This window comes from Somniosus microcephalus, chromosome 17, assembly GCF_052327205.1.
Source record: "Somniosus microcephalus isolate GS21.2 chromosome 17, FLI_Smic_1.0, whole genome shotgun sequence".
Taxonomy (NCBI): Eukaryota; Metazoa; Chordata; class Chondrichthyes; order Squaliformes; family Somniosidae; genus Somniosus; species Somniosus microcephalus.
The window spans coordinates 17,380,357-17,399,842 of NC_141003.1; the positions used below are offsets into that span (position 1 = coordinate 17,380,357).

Consider the following 19,486-nt stretch of genomic DNA (forward strand, 5'->3'; position numbering starts at 1 on the left):
AACCACCCGCGTGGCAGATTTGCTCTAAATATTTATATGTAATGGATGGAAATTACTCCGTACTATTTTTTTGTAAAAAATGGGCTCACACAATTGGGTGAAATTCCGTTATTCGCTATTGTAACAGAATCGTTAACCTGTTGACAATGAGCGTAAGCAGGCTATCCAACTATGAAGGACATTACAGCCAAATACAATCCTGTCCTTAGCCAATGTCCATTCATGCATGCTATCAGCAGCGATTGCTATATAGCGATCCGGAATTGGAACCCTTCCCGGGGGCATTGTGACCAATTCTAACACCACTGATGCTGCCCCATTTGAGACCAACTAACTCAACATATCTTTCTGGTCCATGTGACTCAGATATAGAAACATAGAAACATAGAAGATAGGAGCAGGAGTAGGCCATTCGGCCCTTCGAGCCTGCTCCGCCATTCAATGAGATCATGGCTGATCATCCAAATTCAGTACCCTGTCCCTGCCTTCTCCCCATATCCCTTGATCCCTTTAGCCTTAAGAAATATATCCAACTCTTTCTTGTATATATTTAATGAACTGGCCTCCACCACCCTCCGTGGCAGAGAATTCCACAGGTTCACCACTCTCTGGGTGAAGAAATTCCTCCTCATTTCAGTCCTAAATGGCTTACCCCTTATCCTTAGACTATGACCCCTGGTTCTGGACTCCCCGGCAATCAGAAACATCCTTCCTGCATCTAGTCTGTCCAGGCCTGACAGAATTTTATAGGTTTCGATAAGATCCCCTCTCAATCTTCTAAACTCCAGTGAGTACAAGCCCAATCGACACAATCTCTCCTCATACGTCATTCCTGCCATCCCAGGTGTCAGCCTGGTGAATCTTCGCTGCACTCCTTCCATGGCAAGAACGTCCTTCCTCAGGTAAGGCGACCAAAACTGCACACAATACTCAAGGTGTGGTCTCACCAAGGCCCTGTACAACTGCAGCAAGGCATCCTTGTTCCTGTACTCGAACCCTCTTGCTACGAAGGCCAACATACCATTTGCCTTCGTAACTGCCTGCTGCACCTGCATGCTTACCTTCAGCGACTGGTGCACAAGAACACCCAAGTCTCTTTGTACTTCCCCTTCTCCCAATCTATTGCCATTCAAATAATAATCTGCCTTCTTGTTTTTGCCACCAAAGTGGATAACCTCACATTTATCCACATTATAGTGCATTTGCCATGTTTCTGCCCAATCACCCAACCTGTCCAAATCGTACTGGAGTTTCACGACATCCTCCTCACAGCTTACCCTCCCACCCAGCTTTGTGCTTTTGCAGCCTTGGCTCAGTGGCAGCACCTCTGGGTGAGATGGTTGGGGGCTCAAGGCCCACTTCAGAGACTTTAGCACATAATCTCGACTGACACTTCAGTGCGATACTGAGGAAGTGCTGCACTGTCGTAGGTGCCGTCTTTCAGATGAGACGTTAAACCAAGGCCCCTTCTACCCTCTCAGGTGGACATAAAAGATCCCATGGCACTACTCAAAGAGGAGCAGGGGGGTTCTCCTAGTGTCCTGGCCAATAGTTTATCTGTCAACCAACATCACTAAAAAAAAGTTTAATTGGTCATTCATCCCATTGCTGTTTGTAGGATCTTGCTATGCGCACATTAGCTGCCACATTTCCCTACATTACAAGAGTAAGTGCATTTCAAAAGTAATTAATTGGCTGTTAAGTGTCCTGAGGTTGTGAAAGGTGCTATATAAGTGCACATTCTTTCTTTGAACCATCTTTTTTCTTTGATACCTGTAATTTTCCGATATGTGCTGCTAGCTGGAGAGGCACCTCTTTGCCACCGTAGAATTTGATGTTGATGGTGATAAGTCACTCCCAGTTTCTATATCCACCAGTTCAATTCCAATAAAAGTGCACTATTGAGGTTCCAATTCCAGGCTCCCAGAGAGCTTGTTGCAGGAAACTGTAATGGATGGGAAATCACGGGCTCGGCACTCATGATTTCCCACAGTGCATTCTTTGTCAGTGCCAGTCACAGCTGGGATGCTCAATTTTTCAACCAATGTGCAGCACTGTATATTTATCAGTGTTGAATTTCATTTATCACTTACCTTCCCAGATGCATAGCCGACCTAAACACTTCTGTAATACTTTTGCATCACCCTCTTTCCCCATTGCTCGCAGTATTTTGTTGGTGTCAGAAAATCTGACTAGCTTGCATTTACTTCTGATATTTAAGTCATTATTACTGATTAGACACAGCAGGACTCACATAGATGTATGTGCTCACATTGCCAATGGCCAAGTTCGGACAATAGGTGAGTTCTTAGATGGTTCATTAAACACGTTTGTGGATCCTGGGACAATTGGAGCTTTGAAGACTGAGATCGACAAATTTTTGTTAGGTAAGGATATCAAGGGATATGGAGCAAAGGTGGGAAAATGGAGCTAAGGCGCAGATCAGCCATGATCTAATTGAATGGCGGAGTAGGCTCGAGGGGCTGAATGTCCTATTCCTGTTCCTATGTTTTGTTTAAAACTTGTGGTCAACAGTTATTTTCCGAGGAGTGACTGAGGTACAGAATACTTGGTAAAGTTATTTTATAAATCATTGTATTTCTGTCAGCTAGTTGAGCTGACAAGAGTGGCTGACTCTCCTACACTTTCATACATGTGTCTCAACACACAAGGCTTTGTTTTGGCAGTGAGGACAAAATACTCAGATCAGAAGTCCTGTTTTGCACTGGTAAAGTAAGAATGAAGACGTGGCTGGATTGGCCCATAATGAGCTGAACAGAGCTACGGCTGTGCGCAGAGTCACAGAGCCATTGGAACGGTTTGACGGGCAAAGAGTGTAATAGTGGGTCTTAAACCAGTTACCACGAGTGGTGAGGGGATAACTTGTTCTCATTTAATAAGGACTAAAGGAAGCAGAGTAAGATGCCTGCCTTTAAAATCATAATGTGCAATAGTAGGATGAATATGGAGAGGTTTTATTCTCCTGAATCAGAAGAGAAGAGGTTTTTGCAATTAGAAGCTGTGGAAAGATCAATATCTAAAGTAGTAACAACGTAGGCTCATATTTTGCAGTAAGAATAACGGTCAGGCTACCAGCGCTCACCATTATTAAGGAGTAAATCGGACAGCAACTTCCAGAGTCTGCATATGCGCAGTTAAATGTGGAAATCAGGAAGGTGTCGTGCTCCTCTAGAACCTGCGCTACACTGGTACCTCGCCGAGAGACTCAGCATTCAAATACATGAAGGGTATGAAGTTGCGGTACTTACCCACTAGGTACCCACTAAACACGCCAGACAAAGTTAGGACTTGTCCATTCAATTGTAAGTGAATTTTTAACGGCGTTATCAGTCTTAAGTCTCTAGACACAAAAGGTATCAAGGGGTATGGGGAGAGAGCGGGAATATGGTATTGAAATAGAGGATCAGCCATGATCATATTGAATGGCAGAGCAGGCTTGAAGGGCTGAATGGCCGACTCCTGCTCCTATTTTTCTATGTTTTCTATGTTCTCTATGTTTAATTATTACCAAACAACCTCTCTGGCACTGAAAATTTATTTTTAAAAATGTGGAGTCTCAGTCCTTCAGATTTTAATTATTCTTGGAGACTTAAAAAAATACAAAATAAAAATAAAACATCTTTTTTACTTCTTTTCTGTCTCTTATCTCTCTTTATTAAACCCATCTTTCTTTCCCACTTTTTGTTTTGCTTTCTGTACATGATTTGGCATTCAATTAACTATTCTAACTTACACTTCCTGGTTCAGACTCTGCATGGCTCAGTAAGGATTCTTCAATCTGATTGGTTATGGAGGCACACCATTGGTTGCCCTGTTCGCACAGGTCCCAGATCCCCTGTAGAGGGCGCTGCACTGTTTTGACTCTCTAATTACAGCAAGTCACAGTGCGAAAGCCCACAGAAAGTCAGTGGAAGTGTAATGAACGGCGAGCACCGTTCGTGCGCCGCAGCGCGCAAAATCCGGGCCATTGTATTTAGAGTTGACTTATAGACTAGCCCGTCATCTCTAGTTAGTGTAAAATCTACTGAATACATATTGTACTATAAACCCAGCGACAAGTCTCCTGCCGGGAGCAGCAAGGACAGGGTTAATGGTTGAATGGAAAACCTGGTATTTCACTGGATGATTCAGCATAGTATGGCACTGATGTATGTAGGCCAAGAGGGTCCCTTGTTTATTCCTTGGTGCCTACCTAATCTCAACTAGTGTGGCGAGGGGGACATCGCAGTTGGGTTGCGTGTTCCTGGGTTCCAACTCTTGCTTGCTATCCAGCTACCTCTGTTAGTTGTGTGTATTTGAATGTCAGGTGAGAATAGGATTGGGTTTGGCTATAATGTGTTTCCTCGTCAAATAGCTAAATAAATATGATGCAAGACTTAATTAATATATCTAGGTTGAACCGTGATGATTGACACTTGGGTGAGATACAGAAGGACTAGCTTCCCCCATGGGGCCAATATCCAGCGTGTGTCACTAACTCAGAAAGGAGAGGTTAGGTGCGATGACTGGAGAGTGATTGCAAAGGCACCGAGTTGTGTATAACATTGGTGGGAGCAAAACTGAAGCCGAGCATACATGGGCTACCAGACCCACCCCTGCCAATTATTAATGCCAATCCTTAACAGGAACTTTTCCAAGTTACTGGCAAGTTACACTACCTGTTACTGATGTATCTTTATTCTCATCTAAGCAAGGGCTACTGTTCAGTGTCCGTTTCCTCGTGGTTTCCATGCCGCCTCCCTCATCCTCACTGTGCTTGAGCCCAGTGTTTCTGGGAGCACAGGATCCTGACACAGCTCAGCATGATCCTGTGTGTGGACCTAAATGACAGGGTAAGCTAGATAGGTTACATGGCCTTTTCTCATCCTTTTACCACCTTGTCTGTGCATGTTCAGGTAATGCAATTTGCACTCCGTGACGTTAGCGCACTTCGCCATCCACTCACGTTGACAGCCAATGCCAGGCTATGGAAAGGATATTTCCTACCGCGGCGCACAGTTTCTCCATCTATCTTGATGTGTGCACTGTATATTTGCCTCTTTAATTATCTTTGTTTCTTGACCTCCCTCATTTGTTCCTATGGTCAGTTCTTATGATTTATCTCCCTTTATATAGTTTCCGTTTTGTTTTACTGACCCTCCCGTCCTTCCTCGCTGAACCTCCGCACCTCTTGACTGTTGCCCCAGATGTGTCCTACAGCCATTAGTCAGCTGTCCAACAGCTATTGATACTCCGCATGCTGTTGTTTGACGTAAAACTTAATTGTAATTGTTGGAAATTAACTGAGTACTCTCCAAATCAATAGCAGCATTGTGCCTCGAGTCAGCTTTCATAAGGTAAGCTTTCAAGCAAATTGTTTACTTAAAGCATTTGAAACTAGTAACAGATGGAGTGCCAGACATAATGGACATCTTAGTAATAACTCCTTTCACGAGTGCCCAATTAAACAAAGGAAATAAACCTAAAATGAATGATTATATTTAAAATCACCCATACATGTGTAAACAGAATGCATTGTGCAGTGTGGTTGTAAGTTCATCCCATTCTGTAGTCTCTTTATTTGGGGATGGACTTAGGCTCCCTTTCTTGCCTTTACTTGAAGCCTCTACCGATGTTTGTAAATTGACCAAAACACACAGGATTAACATAATCCGAGATTTATGGAATTGGCTAACTAAACCAGAACAGCGCGGTCTAGTCCCTGACACTGAACGGTATTGGCATTTATGGGTTGCAATTGAACCTTCCTCGGGCAGGTAAATCTGAGACCAGATGCAGTTTGTGTAACCATTTTATAGCATCTAAAGGACTTGTCGTGTATGACCACATGGATTAGGTCCTTCGGATGCCACAGGAGAGTTTATATGACAGGATTAGAAGGCGTTAGTTGACTGGGACAAAAGAACAACAGATTTGGCGTTTCAGGGTGTTTGTTTAATCTTCCACTACATCCTATTTAAAGTCTTGTCTGGGCGGTCTTTGCACTCTTTACTCTACCCATATTGATGAATGCAATTATCATTTGTCCTTTACGGATACATTACCATCACAACTTGTCTGGTCATGTAATCCAAACGCAAACTGTAGTACATTACAAATCCAAAAGTTCCAGCCTGTGCCATCTTACTTCTTTCCTAAAACAAATGGAGTCTGGAGTTAACTGAAACGGACTTTTCATTAAAATCCATTCAAAACATTTCCAGTGGAGTGAGTTGCTGTTTGGGTGAAAGATTCCGACTGTTTGAAGCAGTCTCTCTAAAGCCCCATTCACACTGCAGCTGTGAATTCCGGTTTGTTCTGATTTTTCAGCTGTTGCAAATTAAAAATGCAACCTCCTAAACGGTGTGAGTTTATTAGCTCTGTTGTAATTCTACTGTTAAAAACTTAATTCTGCTGTTTAAAAACTTGCCCCGGCCTGGTGCAAGTTTAAAACGGGCACCAAACAGATTGGATCGCATTTCAGAATCTCTCACACTTGCTCTGTCGTGGCTGTTTCACATTGAAGCCTAAAAGAAGCAGCAAAATTTCACATCATTAGATGGATTACCTTACAACAACACCAATAAAGGCTGACAACGTTAGTGGCAACGTCATGTCTTCAGCTCAGCTTAGTCCTCCCTCCCTCTGTATTACTAATGTGTTCTTGGATACCTCAGTACGATAACTTGTGATCCCAATCCATTGCTGGAAAGGTGTATTTAAGTTTGGCTGGCTGCAAAAAGCCTGATTCAAAGTGCTCGCTTCCTCTGACTCTTTTTTTGCACTGCTAGTGGACTGTAATTTGATGGTGTCAGACAAATGTCTTAAAGCTGTGCCAATCCGAGCTAGGTCAGTCTGAACCAGATCAGTCTGAGCTGGATCACTGCACATTTATTGGCTTGCATTCTGAATTTGTATCCAATCCAATCTGAAGTGTAAACAGGACAAAAGGTGCAACAAAGGTAAGAAAGAACTTGCATTTATATAGCGTCTTTCATAACCTCAGGACGTTGCAATGAAGTACTTCTGAAGCGCAGTCAATGTTGTAATGTAGGAAACGCGACAGCACACTGCAGAGTCCCACAAACAGCAATGAAATATATGATCACTGCTTTAGTGACTTTAGTTGAGGGATAAATATTGGCCAGGACACCGGGGGAGAACTCCCCTGCTCTTCTTCGGATCTTTTACATCCACCTGAGAGAGCAGGCAGGGCCTCGGTTTAACGTCTCATCCGAAAGACGGGACCTCTGACAGTGTAGCGCTCCCTCAGTACTGCACTGCGGTGTTAACCTACATCTTATGCTCAAGTCTCTGGAGGGGAACTTGAACTCACAACCTTCTGACTCAAAGGTAAGAGTATTACCACTGAACCAGGGCACCAGGATCTGGTGCTATTAGCGTGAGGATGGGAAGCCAGTCACAGTTGCATTTTTCAGCTCCATTGTAAGGCAAATTGCAATTCTAACAGTGGTTTGTGCCTTACTAGTCTCTAAGGAAAGAAGTTAGCAGTAGCCATAAACCAGTGAGGTGATGATTGGTGTGCCAAGTTGGTATAATTACTCTTAAGTGACTCTAGCTTCTTGTAAAGTGCAAGGCCTACACAATTGACTTTGTGAGGAAAGTCAGTCTCATTGTAATTGATTTGAAATACTATTCACACATTGCTTTTTAATTCAGACACATCCTAAATTACAAACCAATTTGGGTTTGAATAGTCCACGGTTACTTTAATGATTTTAAAATCCTGAGGTTCAAACCCATGTCATTTCAGAAAATGTTGTTGAAGGAACAATGGAGAGAATGGCAGGTGATGAAACTTTATTATCACGCATTCATACCTTTTCTGATGATCAGAGTACACTGCACTACTTTGCTGTTATCATGTCCCATTGCAGAGTTAAGTATGTGTTTAATGTACAGCTGTTAAGTAGGAAATCATGACTGATTTCCTTGAATATGTAAAATAAAGTACAGTTAATTTGCAAGTGCGAGAGGCAGAATTCTGAATCCATCTCGAGTCAATTTAGATCACGTCAATTTGAATTAACTTGACCTCTTTGTTTAGTTGGGAGCGCTATTATTCATTCTGTAGTGACTCCGTTTGATCATGCAAATAATGCTTAACATTTGATGGGATCTCATAATACTTGGTGCATATATACCAAACAGCAAACCGTGCCACTGGTATTTATCTATTTAAGTCTCTGCTGAGTTTATTTGCTCAAGATGTGCATGCAAACCAAGTTCATCTGATGTCAATACCTCCAATTGTATTTACTTTTTGAAACCACTTATTGTCATGCTAAGTGACGAATATGCAAACTGCCTCCCTTGTTAGTGCTTGACACGTCTCCGATCTCTTTCTGTCGGGAATATTATTACATAAAGAACCCCCCCTCCCCCCCCCCCCGCAACAAGTTCAAAAAATAAACATGTCGGGGGGCTGCATTTTACGAACTGCTGGGAATGCTGGAATTGTATCGCGAAATAAAAGGAAGCATTTATTTTCTAAGGCTACATGGGAGAGCTTGAACATCAGTCGGAACCCAGTTCAGTCAGGAAACTCTTCATTAGCGCTTCCCACACGTGGTCGCCAGATGTGTCTATAAAGGAGGAATTGAGTAGATTTTAGGTAATAATCTGCCTTTGTTTTCCTGACATTGTTGTAAAGATTGACTGTAGCTGTTGCCTTCGAGTCTGCGCTTCAAAGCTGATCTACAACTCTCCAACTACATTAGCTGGCAATGATTTTTGAATCTTCCTTTTTACAGTACTAGGGCGAATATAAAAAAAAAAGAGCAGCACAGATCCATTAAACGCAGAGAAGAAGATGGATAATGTTAATTAATCTACATTTTAAATTGTAATTATGTCATCCCATGAGACCTGGAAACAGATCAAATTAAAAATTAAAATGTGATTCAATCTTCAGCAATATGAAATAGTGATTCACCACCTTTGCCTGTTCCTTGTATTGCATTTGAAACAGAGAGAGTGGTGGGATGGGTGGGGGTGGGGGGGGGAATCAGTTATGGCGTGAGGACTGCTTTTAGTGACTGGCAGTGCCACATTGTGTCCAGATGTTTGGCACAAGCGTTCTGGGCAAGGAAACCACTGGTTATGTTATTGGCGAGCCGGCGAATATTCAGGTGAAAGACCTGGATCTGTTAACTGCCATAGTCAAATTTTGACGTTCAAAAATGATAGTCGTTTTGCAACTATACGTTCGACGTTGCTGGGAGACTAACCTATCACCCTGGGTCCCCTCTGCCATTTTCCAAATCGGGCTCTGCCGTTTTCAGAACTGGTGGAAGCAAAACTTTTCGTCTTGCGTTTCAACACAGATCTTTTTAGCCACCTTCCCTGCTCGTTCAAACTGCGACCATCGGTTCTAAAACCAAAGCTATGCAAACAACTCTGGATAGAGAAATCATTTTCACATCATTATTTTAAAACATTTTTTTTCCCGGTTTTAAATCTGCAGGGAATATCTTCCATTATCCGTTCGTCATCTGCGCTAATTAAGTTTCTACTTGAAGTAAGGTAGAATCTGTTAGAAATTAACACTGTGCAGTCTTCCAGGTTTGATCACCATGCCACAATGGGTAGCTTTCAAAACCTACATATGGTCCTCCTTCTAAGGAATTGATTAAGTGAGTCCGGATGAAATTCAAATCCTTTGATTTGACCTTTGCCTGGCCTGAGAGGTTGCAATTCGCATAACAATTTCCTTTTGTTCTTTGTTGCAGTTATTAATCCAACATGAGCCTCGAATTAATCAGGGTAATGCGTTGTTACATTTCTAATTCACAGCCCCACTGTTTGTGTCTTTTTTAATTAAAGCAGAATGATAGCATGCTGACGTTGGCCTCCTTTGCTCATCACAGAGGGAAAGGCTAAATGGGCAGGATGAGATTAGTCCAAGGTTCCACTTAATTGTTTTTTTTCTTCCTTTTAAATAAAGGCTGTGAGTGAACATGCTAATTCCAGGCTGTGGCAGCCTGAGCAGGGAGTGCAGGGAGTGCAGTGCAGTTCTATGCTCTAATGGCTTTGGAGGTCAGTACATTTTGAGGCCTCAGTCGTTTATTAAAAACCGCTGAATCTTCTGTCACCCCCCACCCCCCCTCCCCACTCCACCTCTTTCTTTTACCATCCCCCAGTGGTGCTGTTTGATGTGATAAAAGAGAAAAGTGTTGTCTAACACTCTGAAGGCTGGTTAATTTGCGCTAACCAGATGAAAACAAATGCAGTACATCATATTTCATTAGCAGTCTTGCTTAGCTGCCCTTCATTACTAAGTGCTTCCAAGCCTCACTCAGTGGAAGACGCGTGATTAGGCCAGAAATAATGCTATTTTCCACATTCATTGTATTGTAAATTACCTTTCGGGCCTACTACACCATCAAGAGTCAGAGTACAGGATTCGGTGCTGAAACATTTTTGACTACTCTGTATACATAAGTAGAATGGAGATCATTATGTGGCCCTGCATTTGAGTCATTTTTATTTAAGATGTCAAACAATAAGCTGTTGATTGGAGGGACAAGAGCAGAACAATAAACTTCTGTGTCACATAATAGACCACCATTTGCAAGCTCTGCTTTAGAAGGGCCCTCTTTATTGTTTTTTTTTGTACAAAAATGGATCTTAGGAGGAGGAATATTTTGCTGAGGTATGTCATTATTTTGCAAATTTCTATTATCTCATCATGTTGTCTTCATTGTAAATTGCAGCTAATTAGGAACCTAGTTAGAGCTTGGGCTTTGAGCCTCGCTTTTTTTTGAAAGGAACACACAGATTACCACACTACAAGAGAGGAAGGAGTAGAAAAAGGAGATTAATCTGGTTACCTTGGCAACCCTCGCTTCCATCTGTGAAGAACAATACATTTTTGTTTCCTTGGCTCAGTTCAAATCTGTTTTGTTTAGGGAAAAAACGTGGCCTCTGTAACAATGCTGAATTCTGTCTGCCTGGCTTTACTGGGTGCAATTTCACTGCAAGTTAGGGTCTGGAGGGAATAGAAAGATGAAAGAAAATAGCTTGAGCACGGTCAAAGGTTGTGACCTTGCTGCACAAAGCCAGCAGTTTTACTCCCAAATCCCTTCTCCTGAAAAGCTCTTAATGAAATAATATACTATGGATTTGAACACCTTGTAGTCTTTATTAAATAGCAAGGACCCTATGTTTTGAATTAAGATTGTTTTTCCATTATGCGTTAGTTCAATCAGGCTGAGATCTTTACAGTGGGATTAGTTTGAATATGATAACAAACTTTCATTTTAAAGTAATATCCTACTTCATTCAGTGCTTGAATTTCCAGGACTTGGCAAACCATTAATTGACTTGAGTTGAGGGTACCTGAAATGTAACTGTGCCTAGTTTGATTTTAGTCTCCCAACTATCGTCTCATTGTTGCACCGGTTCTCTTGCAACCTGTGGGCTACCATCTGAAGCCCAACTGATGTATCCCTTGACAGGCTGCCTAGGTGGCCTTAACCATCTCCTCGCCAGTCTGCTATCCACATCACAACATGTGGGGAGACTCACTACGCCAGATGGCATTGAAAAATTTCAGCTAAATTTCAGTGCTGCTCAGCATGGCTTCAGGTTTAATGGAAGCTATCAGTCCAACTGCATTGTTAAAGAAATAGGGATTTGATTCCAACAATTTTTTTGCTGTTGAAATAAATCTATTTTTCAGTTGCCATCCAAAAGAGTACAACTTTATTTTTCATTACTACTCTGGCAGTCCTAACACAGCACCACACAAGAACAGCTGGGTAAACTCAATGATGCCATTGTCTCCACTTCCTCCGACCTGCACTGGTTGAGGTACACCTGGTCCATTAGTGCAGCAAGAACCAGGGCAGAGTTTATCCTGGTGTTCAGTCGAGTTCCTGTTCCCTTTACCATTGAATTTAAATACAATATATCAATGTGCCCATCCAAACCAAAAGTCTTTCCTCATACTGAATTTGTTCTCCAGCATTTTCTGTAAACAATAAGATTATAGTAGCTTCCATGTGTTAAATTTGCCAGTTTATCAAAGTCATCACTTTCCTCAGTCCCAGGAAGTGTAGAGTCACTTTGTAAGCACATTCTGTCCAGTACCACATTGAAATTGTTTTACCTATACAAGGGAAAAATATGCTTTGCAGAGCATTGTACTATTTTGAATAATCTCTCAGTTGCAAAACAGACAAATCTGTTGTATATGTGTACAGATAAACTTGATCAAGAAGCACCAGGAATGGTTTAAATGGTCCATTTTTCACAATTGTACGTTCATTGGGAAGAAAGGTTAAATGCAAAATCTGACTAGGTACTTATGTGTGTTTCTGTGTGATTGCTTGTATGTATGTGTGTATGTGGGTATGTATGTGTGTGTATGTGTGTGAGTTTGTGTGTGTGTGTGCTTGTGTGGAGTATTTACTTTCTGGTATTTGAGTTGCCCTGGAGAATGTTGTCAGCGGACAATGCAAGCTTTTATCTCTGTTGGCAACAGTAATCGTAGCCCCACTGACCAAGAATAGTCAATATTTGTCGAATCCTTCTCTGTAATTGGAAAAGATTTCACTTATGCACTTTGTAATGGCTGGTTTAACTTATGGAGCACAAACGAAAGGAAAGGAATGTTTTGACTTTGACATAATAAATATTTTCCTGATAAACATGCGGGTGGAGGGTATACAAGTGATGACTGCTATGGATCAAGATGGAAACTGGAAGCCTTGTCTGGCTGCTGCCACAACTGGGCTTCGGCAATTGACTGCGGTGTTGGCCCTGTGGTCTCAGGACCCTTAATGTTGTCCAGCTGCAAGGCAAAAAGTCTGGGTTTTATTTTTAGTGTGCACAGTGCCAGCATGGACATGGGTTACAGAGACTGTTGAAGCATTGTCTACTCGACTTCCCAGAATAGCCCAGTTAATCACTTTGGCTTTAAAGGGAATTTCCTCATGGAATTCTCTACAGAAAATCTAATCAACTGACCTGCAGAATCCAACAATAAAAGGCCTTTTATTTTGGGCGGGCTCTATACTGTAGCCTTTTGTGCAGAGTGAACCCTCCCAGTAGGAGTGGATAGTTGGGTCTGTGTGTTGTGTGTTATGTGTACAGCCTTGTATGTACTTCTAACCAGATGCTGGACTGCATTGGCCAGTTTAGTCTCAGTGTGTATATCATCTCATGTCAGGTTCCATTACCTGATTACCTCAGTCCCCAGTCAGATTGGATCTGGATAAGTCCCGATATTATGGCTATTCCACGTTGCTAGCTTTTGAAAGTGGGAGCTCTTCCTCGTATTCTCGCCTTATTTGCAGCTCGGTTGGCCAGGAGAGATTAAAGAGACTCAGGACTGTTGTTTTTCTCTCTCTCTCTCGTGGTACAGTTAACTGTTACATTTTGGCACGGGTGCTCCTCACGTTTCCATGGAGGTCGGGTTTAAACTTGATCTGATGACTTAAAAAATTCTTGCCAGTAAATTTGCACCACTCTGGTGAATCTAGTCCTCCCGGGCAATAGGAGAGAGACCGATCGGGTGAGTGACATGTTGTTTACAGGTTTTCTCGAAGGGGCCTCTGCTATATTTCATCTGTCAAAGTTGCCTTTTCTTCCTCTTAACAATGCCCGATTGTTTTTGCGGAGAATACAGGTTCCAAACGCAAGAGAATGCGGTGCTATATTTTTCCTGCCAAATTCCTATCTCTCTTGTTTTCTTTGCACAGCGCTCACAAAGGAGCCATAACTTACCATCAACTGTGAGCTTTTTTTTTTTGGGGGGTGCCACAAAGCTCTTCTGTTGCTTGGCAAATAAGCATTTTTGGACAATGAAGAGGCAGCCATCCAGCGAGCGAGTCTGTCACGGTGGCAGTGGCGAGCAGGGGAAAGTGGCGGGATCGACCGGCAGTCTGATCATGTCTGGGGACTCGCAGCAGTTAAAGTCCACCAGAGGGGTTCTCCTGTGAGGCAGTCGGGACCACTCTTCTTGTTTTTTGTTCCTGTTGTTTTTTTTGTTTCTTTTGCTTTTTGTTGTTGTTTGCCGACAGGGATTTCAGACATAGGGGGTCAGTTGTACCAGTGGTATGCAAAAATTGCTAGGTTTGGTCTGAAACAATTGTTGGTGCTTGTTTTGACAGACAAGTTCCTGCTTTCAGCATGCTCAGTGGTCCTGAATTACCTCAGGAATTCAAGAGGTGAGTTAAACTCGGGGGAGGCGAAAGAACTTTACTCAGGGGCTGTTCTCCCCCTTTTTTTTATAACTCTCGCTAACTTCTGCTGTTTTAAATGTTGTTTAAGAGAACAGAAAAAAAAAGTTAACGATAAAGTGTAACCATGTTCAAATTCTTACCGAATCCCTGCGACCAGTATTTGAAATGTGTGTGCTTTGTTTCGCGGTGGTTTTTTTTTAGTCATTAGTTCATAGACTGATACAGCACAGAAGGAGGCCATTCGGCCCATCGTGCCTGTGCCGGCTCTTTGAAAGAGCTGTCCAAAGTCCCACTCCCCCCTGCTCTATCCCCGTAGCCCTGCAAATATATTTCCCCTGGTTAAAGGCAAACTTCTGTTTATTTATTTAACGCGTTTATTGTCAATGTTACCGGTGGTCGCATGCTACCTACTTACCCATTTAAGGATTTGTGTTTCAGCTGCTAGAGCAGCGACAGTCCCTTATAACACTGCCTAGCGCACTACAACTTGGCACATGTTCACTGTGAAGGGACCGTGGCTGTTGATGGCCACGTCCCAGTGTTCAAAGAAATAGGACCACATCACCGAGAGCTCGATTGCCTTTAGACCGCCTCGGTGCTGTCACATGACGAGACAATTGGCCAATGTTACCATACCACATTTGAGAAGTTAATATTGGTCAGAATGCCTCAAAGCTATGGGTAAATTCTTCATCTTCCTGTGTGTTTCCTAATGTTCCATTGATAATTGATGGCAGTATGACATTAAGGACTTTGTTCTTGTCTTCTTGTGGACAGGAAGCTGTGCTGGCAACCTCAGCTTTGAGGCAAAAAGAACACAAAGATTGCTTTGGTTTGTCTTAAGGAGAACAGGGCTGGATGGGTGATGGGTTATATTATCATAAAGAGGGTTTTCTTTTCTCCCTTTGGGCTCTTGTTTAACCTAATATAATTAGCCATACATCTGTAGGTTTTTTTTCAAGTTGCCTATGGCTCCCTCGGCAAAGCGAGCTTTTCAGAAACAATTTGTTTCATTTCATCTCACTTTGAACCTAACGTCAGCAACCAAAGGAAAATTGCTTGCGAAGGTTTCGATAGATTTGTGACAAAAAAAACCCCAAAAGGGAACGCGTGTCATGTCTGTTAACTTAGCATCTCAAATTTTTTTCTTCAACCCCCCCCCCTCTGAAAACTTTATAAAGCGATTCCCAAAATTAATGCAAAAAACATCGAACCGAATGAACAAGAAACGAGAGTGGACTCAGTACTATTGGTTTAAAAAGATGCCCCTCTTTCTCCCGTTGAATATGTACATTGTACACTGGTCATTACCTAGAACTTGAGACTGAACAGTAGCAACAGTTTTCTTTTCACCTACAAAGACCTCTCACATTTTTTTTATTGGCAAGGAGCGAAACAAAAGTTTCTATTATGTAAAAGTAAAATAAACAAATTGTAATGGCCGATTGCATATCTCCATGTAGGCTTTCTCCCCAGTAACTGAATTATTGGCATGCTCTCGGCGCGTTTCGAGAACAACAGTTTATTCAGCTGGACTCTCGCTGAATTTTAATACATTAAAGCATATAACACAGATGAAATGAGACAGAAGCTACTGAGTGTCAAAATCTTCGGGTTACCCTCAAATGGTGTTCAAAAATGTCACTACTTTCAAGTACGTTTAATTGAATGTAGAATGAATCACTTCCACTGTGTTGTACTCAGAACACTTAGCTATCAGACTCCTGTGTCAGGGGTATAGATGAAGTGACAATTGCAAGAAATAAGTGATTAGAAATAATTTAATATAATTCCAGCATGTGTACCTTGAAGAAGGAGTTTCAGACCAAATATTTGCAAAAGCTCTGTGAAATTATTAAATCCAAGTAATTGACTGCTGTTTAGCTCTTTGGGTATTGAATGTCCTTTGGGATTTTAAGCATGTGAATAGGTTTTTAGTTCATCACATAAACTGTTCAGAACCGATTTATATATATATAATATATAAAATGACAGGGCTTAACATCGCCGAGGAGATTGGAAATAAAGCTAAGGTTTTAGCGGGGCATTTCTGTGTTAACCCTTTGGATACTGGGCGCCCTCCGCGGCTCCCGAAATCTATCCAGCACAGAAGGCGCAGAGATGATTTTCTGAATCTTGCGGCGCATAACCGAGAGAAATAGATAGGAACACACACTTCCGCAGCCAGACAGGGTTCTTGTTGCATATTAAAGGGAAGCTCTAATCTTGTTGGACCTGTGATGCTGAAATGGCCCCATGGTTCTGGGGCACTGACACCTCTAGTTGCCTTATTTTCTAATGTCATGAGAACATATAAGCAGACGCCGGTGTATGTGCATGAACGTTTTCACCGAGTCCTTAGTGGGAGAAATACTTTCCCAAAGTCTCATGTGAAGCCCATGCAACGCGTAAAGCGAAAAGACAGCAGGATTCCGAAACGAACTCGGCATACGAATGAATGAATGTCCTTTGGTCCACATCACCTACAGCAGATCATGAACAGTGCCTCACTGTCTGAGCCAGTGAGTGCCATAACTCGCCGTACAAGACTGTGTGCGGAAGAGTAAGGGGAGCAAGCAACGAGATTGGGGGACCAGCAGGGTGGGTCTAGTTGCAATCTGAGCAAAGGGAGAGGGGAGATGTTAAATGTTGGGGAGAGGATGATGACCCAACTCTGTGTAATCGTTTTCCATTTATTTTCCTACTGGATTTATATGCTGATCCCATTCTTGTGTTACACAGGTGTCTTTATAAATGAATAATGCTAACATACCAGACAGAACTTTGGGCTTCTGTTTTAGAAGTTTTTGCCCTTTTTGGTTTTGCATTGTGCAGACTTAACTTTTGTAATATAAATGTTTTGCCATCGTTCATCTCCAAGCTATTTGCCTTGATTGGGAGACTGACATAATCCGGCCCAGGCACGTCTCCACAGCTACCTTCAACACTCTTTGTTGCTTGACCCATCAGGGTGCACACTTGAATGATGCTGGAAGGGACTTGGCTGTGAAAGGGCATTCTGAACCCCCCCCCCCCCAGCGCCCCCAGCACCTCCCTTAAAGGGATATTCTCGGGAGTTTCCAGGCAGGCTCAGTTTATGGAACAGACTGATACCTGGGATGGCAGGAATGACATATGAGGAGAGATTGGGTCGATTAGGCTTATATTCGCTAGAGTTTAGAAGAATGAGAGGGGATCTCATTGAAACTTATAAAATTCTAACAGGACTAGACAGACTAGATGCAGGAAGGATGTTCCCGATGGTCGGGGAGTCCAGAACCAGGGGTCACAGTCTAAGGATAAGGGGTAAGCCATTTAGGACAGAGATGAGGAGGAATTTCTTCACCCAGAGAGTGGTGAACCTGTGGAATTCTCTACCACAGAAGGCAGTAGGGGCCAATTCATTAAATATATTCAAGAAGGAGTTGGATATATTTCTTGATGCTAAAGGGATCAAGGGATATGGGGAGAAAGCAGGGACAGGGTACTGAATTTGGATGATCAGCCATGATCTCATTGAATGGCAGAGCGGGCTCGAGGGGCCGAATGGCCTACTCCTGCTCCTATCTTCTATGTTTCTAAAACTCAGTCTTCACTTTCACTCTGGGTGTTTGCAAAGTTTTGTGATACAGTTTCCGCAAGGTTTATTTCCTCTCCAGTTCTTTCCTCCTCTAACTTCCTGTCTTCTTAACTCTCTCCTCCTCCTCGTCCTCCTCTCCTTTCCTTATCATCCTCCTATCCCTATTCTCCCCCTCATCCTCTCCCTCTCTACTCTCTTCCTCCTTCTCCTCCTCCTCCTCCTCTCCTTCTCTCTCCCCTTCCCTTTCTCCTGCTCCTCCTCTCATCCCCCTCTCCTCGTCCAGAGCTGTTGACTCCCTTTGTTTCAGTGCAGTTCCATGGGCCATCATTGCCATCCGATACATCGCACAGGTAGTCATTAATCGTGTGAATTTCTTGATAGGGATTGCCATCAGCATATTCGACTGTGAAGGGTGTCACAGACACCAGACCCTGCATCCATCTCGCCCGGTATCCACACACCTCCAGCACGAGCTGCTGAATAGTGATCAAGAGTGGGAACACTGGCTGATTTTCCCCTCCCTAACCCAGAGATACTGTGCCCAATTGTAGCACCCCTACTGTTGGCACAGCTGAGAACAGATGACTTTGTACAGACAGGCAATCTGCATAGCTCAGCGATGAAGACTTTTCCTCGAAGCCGTTGGAGGAGTCCAGCAGGTTCTTTTTTAAAGAAACTTTTTAAAGTACATTTTTACTGCAGACATGCATTTAAGGAGCAGCCTGATAAGTACACGAGGGAGAAAGGAATAGAAGGATAGGGTGAGAGGGAGTAGGGTGGGAGGAGGCTCATGTGGAGCATAAACACCGGCATGGACCATTGGGCCGAATGGCCTCTGTCTCTGCTGTAAAATTCTATGTAATGCTATGATCAGGGAGGTGATTGGATATTTTTTATGAGCAGCTGAATCATCGAATCATACAGCACAGAAGGAGGCCATTCGGCCTATTCGGCCAGTTCCTTTGCAGAGCTATCCAATTAGTTCCACCCCCCTGCTCTTTCCCCATAGCCCTGAAAACTTTACCTTTTGAAAGTTACTATTGAATCTGCTTCCCCCACCCTTTCAGGCAGTGCATTCCAGATCATAACAACTCGCTGCATAAAACAAATTCTCCTCCTCTCCTCCCTGGTTCTTTTGCCAATTATCTTAAATCTCTGCCCCCAGGTTACCGACCCGCCTGCCAGTGGAAACAGTTTCTCCTTATTTACTCTATCAAAATCCCTCATCACTTTGAACACCTCTATTAATTCTTCCCTTGACCTTCTCTGCTCTAAGGAGAACAATCCCAGCTTATCTAGTCTCTCCATGTAATTGAGGACCCTCATCCCTGGTATCGTTCTAGTAAATCTCCTCTGCACCCTCTCCAAGGCCTTGACATCCTTCCTAAAGTTTGGTGCCCATAACTGAACACAATACTCCAGTTGAGGCCTAACCAGTGTTTTATAAAGGTTCAGTGTAACTTCCTTGCTTTTGTATAATGCACCTCTTATTTACACTAGGCTAGTAAAATGGTATATGACAGAGTGATGATGGTCTTTCAATCCCTGCTAAGGCAATCTTACAAAATTCATTACTCGATGGTAGACAATGGGGAAAGAATTGCTTCAGTCATTATGTATAGCTAAATCATAAACACATTCCTTTTGAATGCATTTACCTTGTTGCTACACATAATGTACACAGATCCTTCCCTTC

The 19,486-nt window shown here is 42.7% G+C and overlaps 1 protein-coding gene across 5 annotated transcripts in view; it reads left to right on the forward strand.

The window, feature by feature from the left end:
* Nucleotides 1-19,486, forward strand: part of sox5 (SRY-box transcription factor 5) — a 334,975-nt gene that overhangs the window by 81,112 nt on the left and 234,377 nt on the right. Inside the window, exon 1 of one of the 5 annotated variants that reach the window (XM_086009988.1) lies at nucleotides 9,844-10,059. The exons of 1 other annotated variant lie outside the window; for it this stretch is intronic. Coding sequence is in view for 2 of the 4 variants with exons in the window: in XM_086009987.1 (XP_085866113.1) it covers nucleotides 14,158-14,195 (38 nt within the window). In the remaining 2 variants the exon portion in view is untranslated. Of the gene's footprint in view, nucleotides 1-9,843; nucleotides 10,060-13,106; nucleotides 13,541-13,599; nucleotides 14,196-19,486 lie in introns of those variants that run through there. 3 more of the 5 variants (XM_086009989.1, XM_086009987.1, XM_086009984.1) reach the window with 3 other exon arrangements.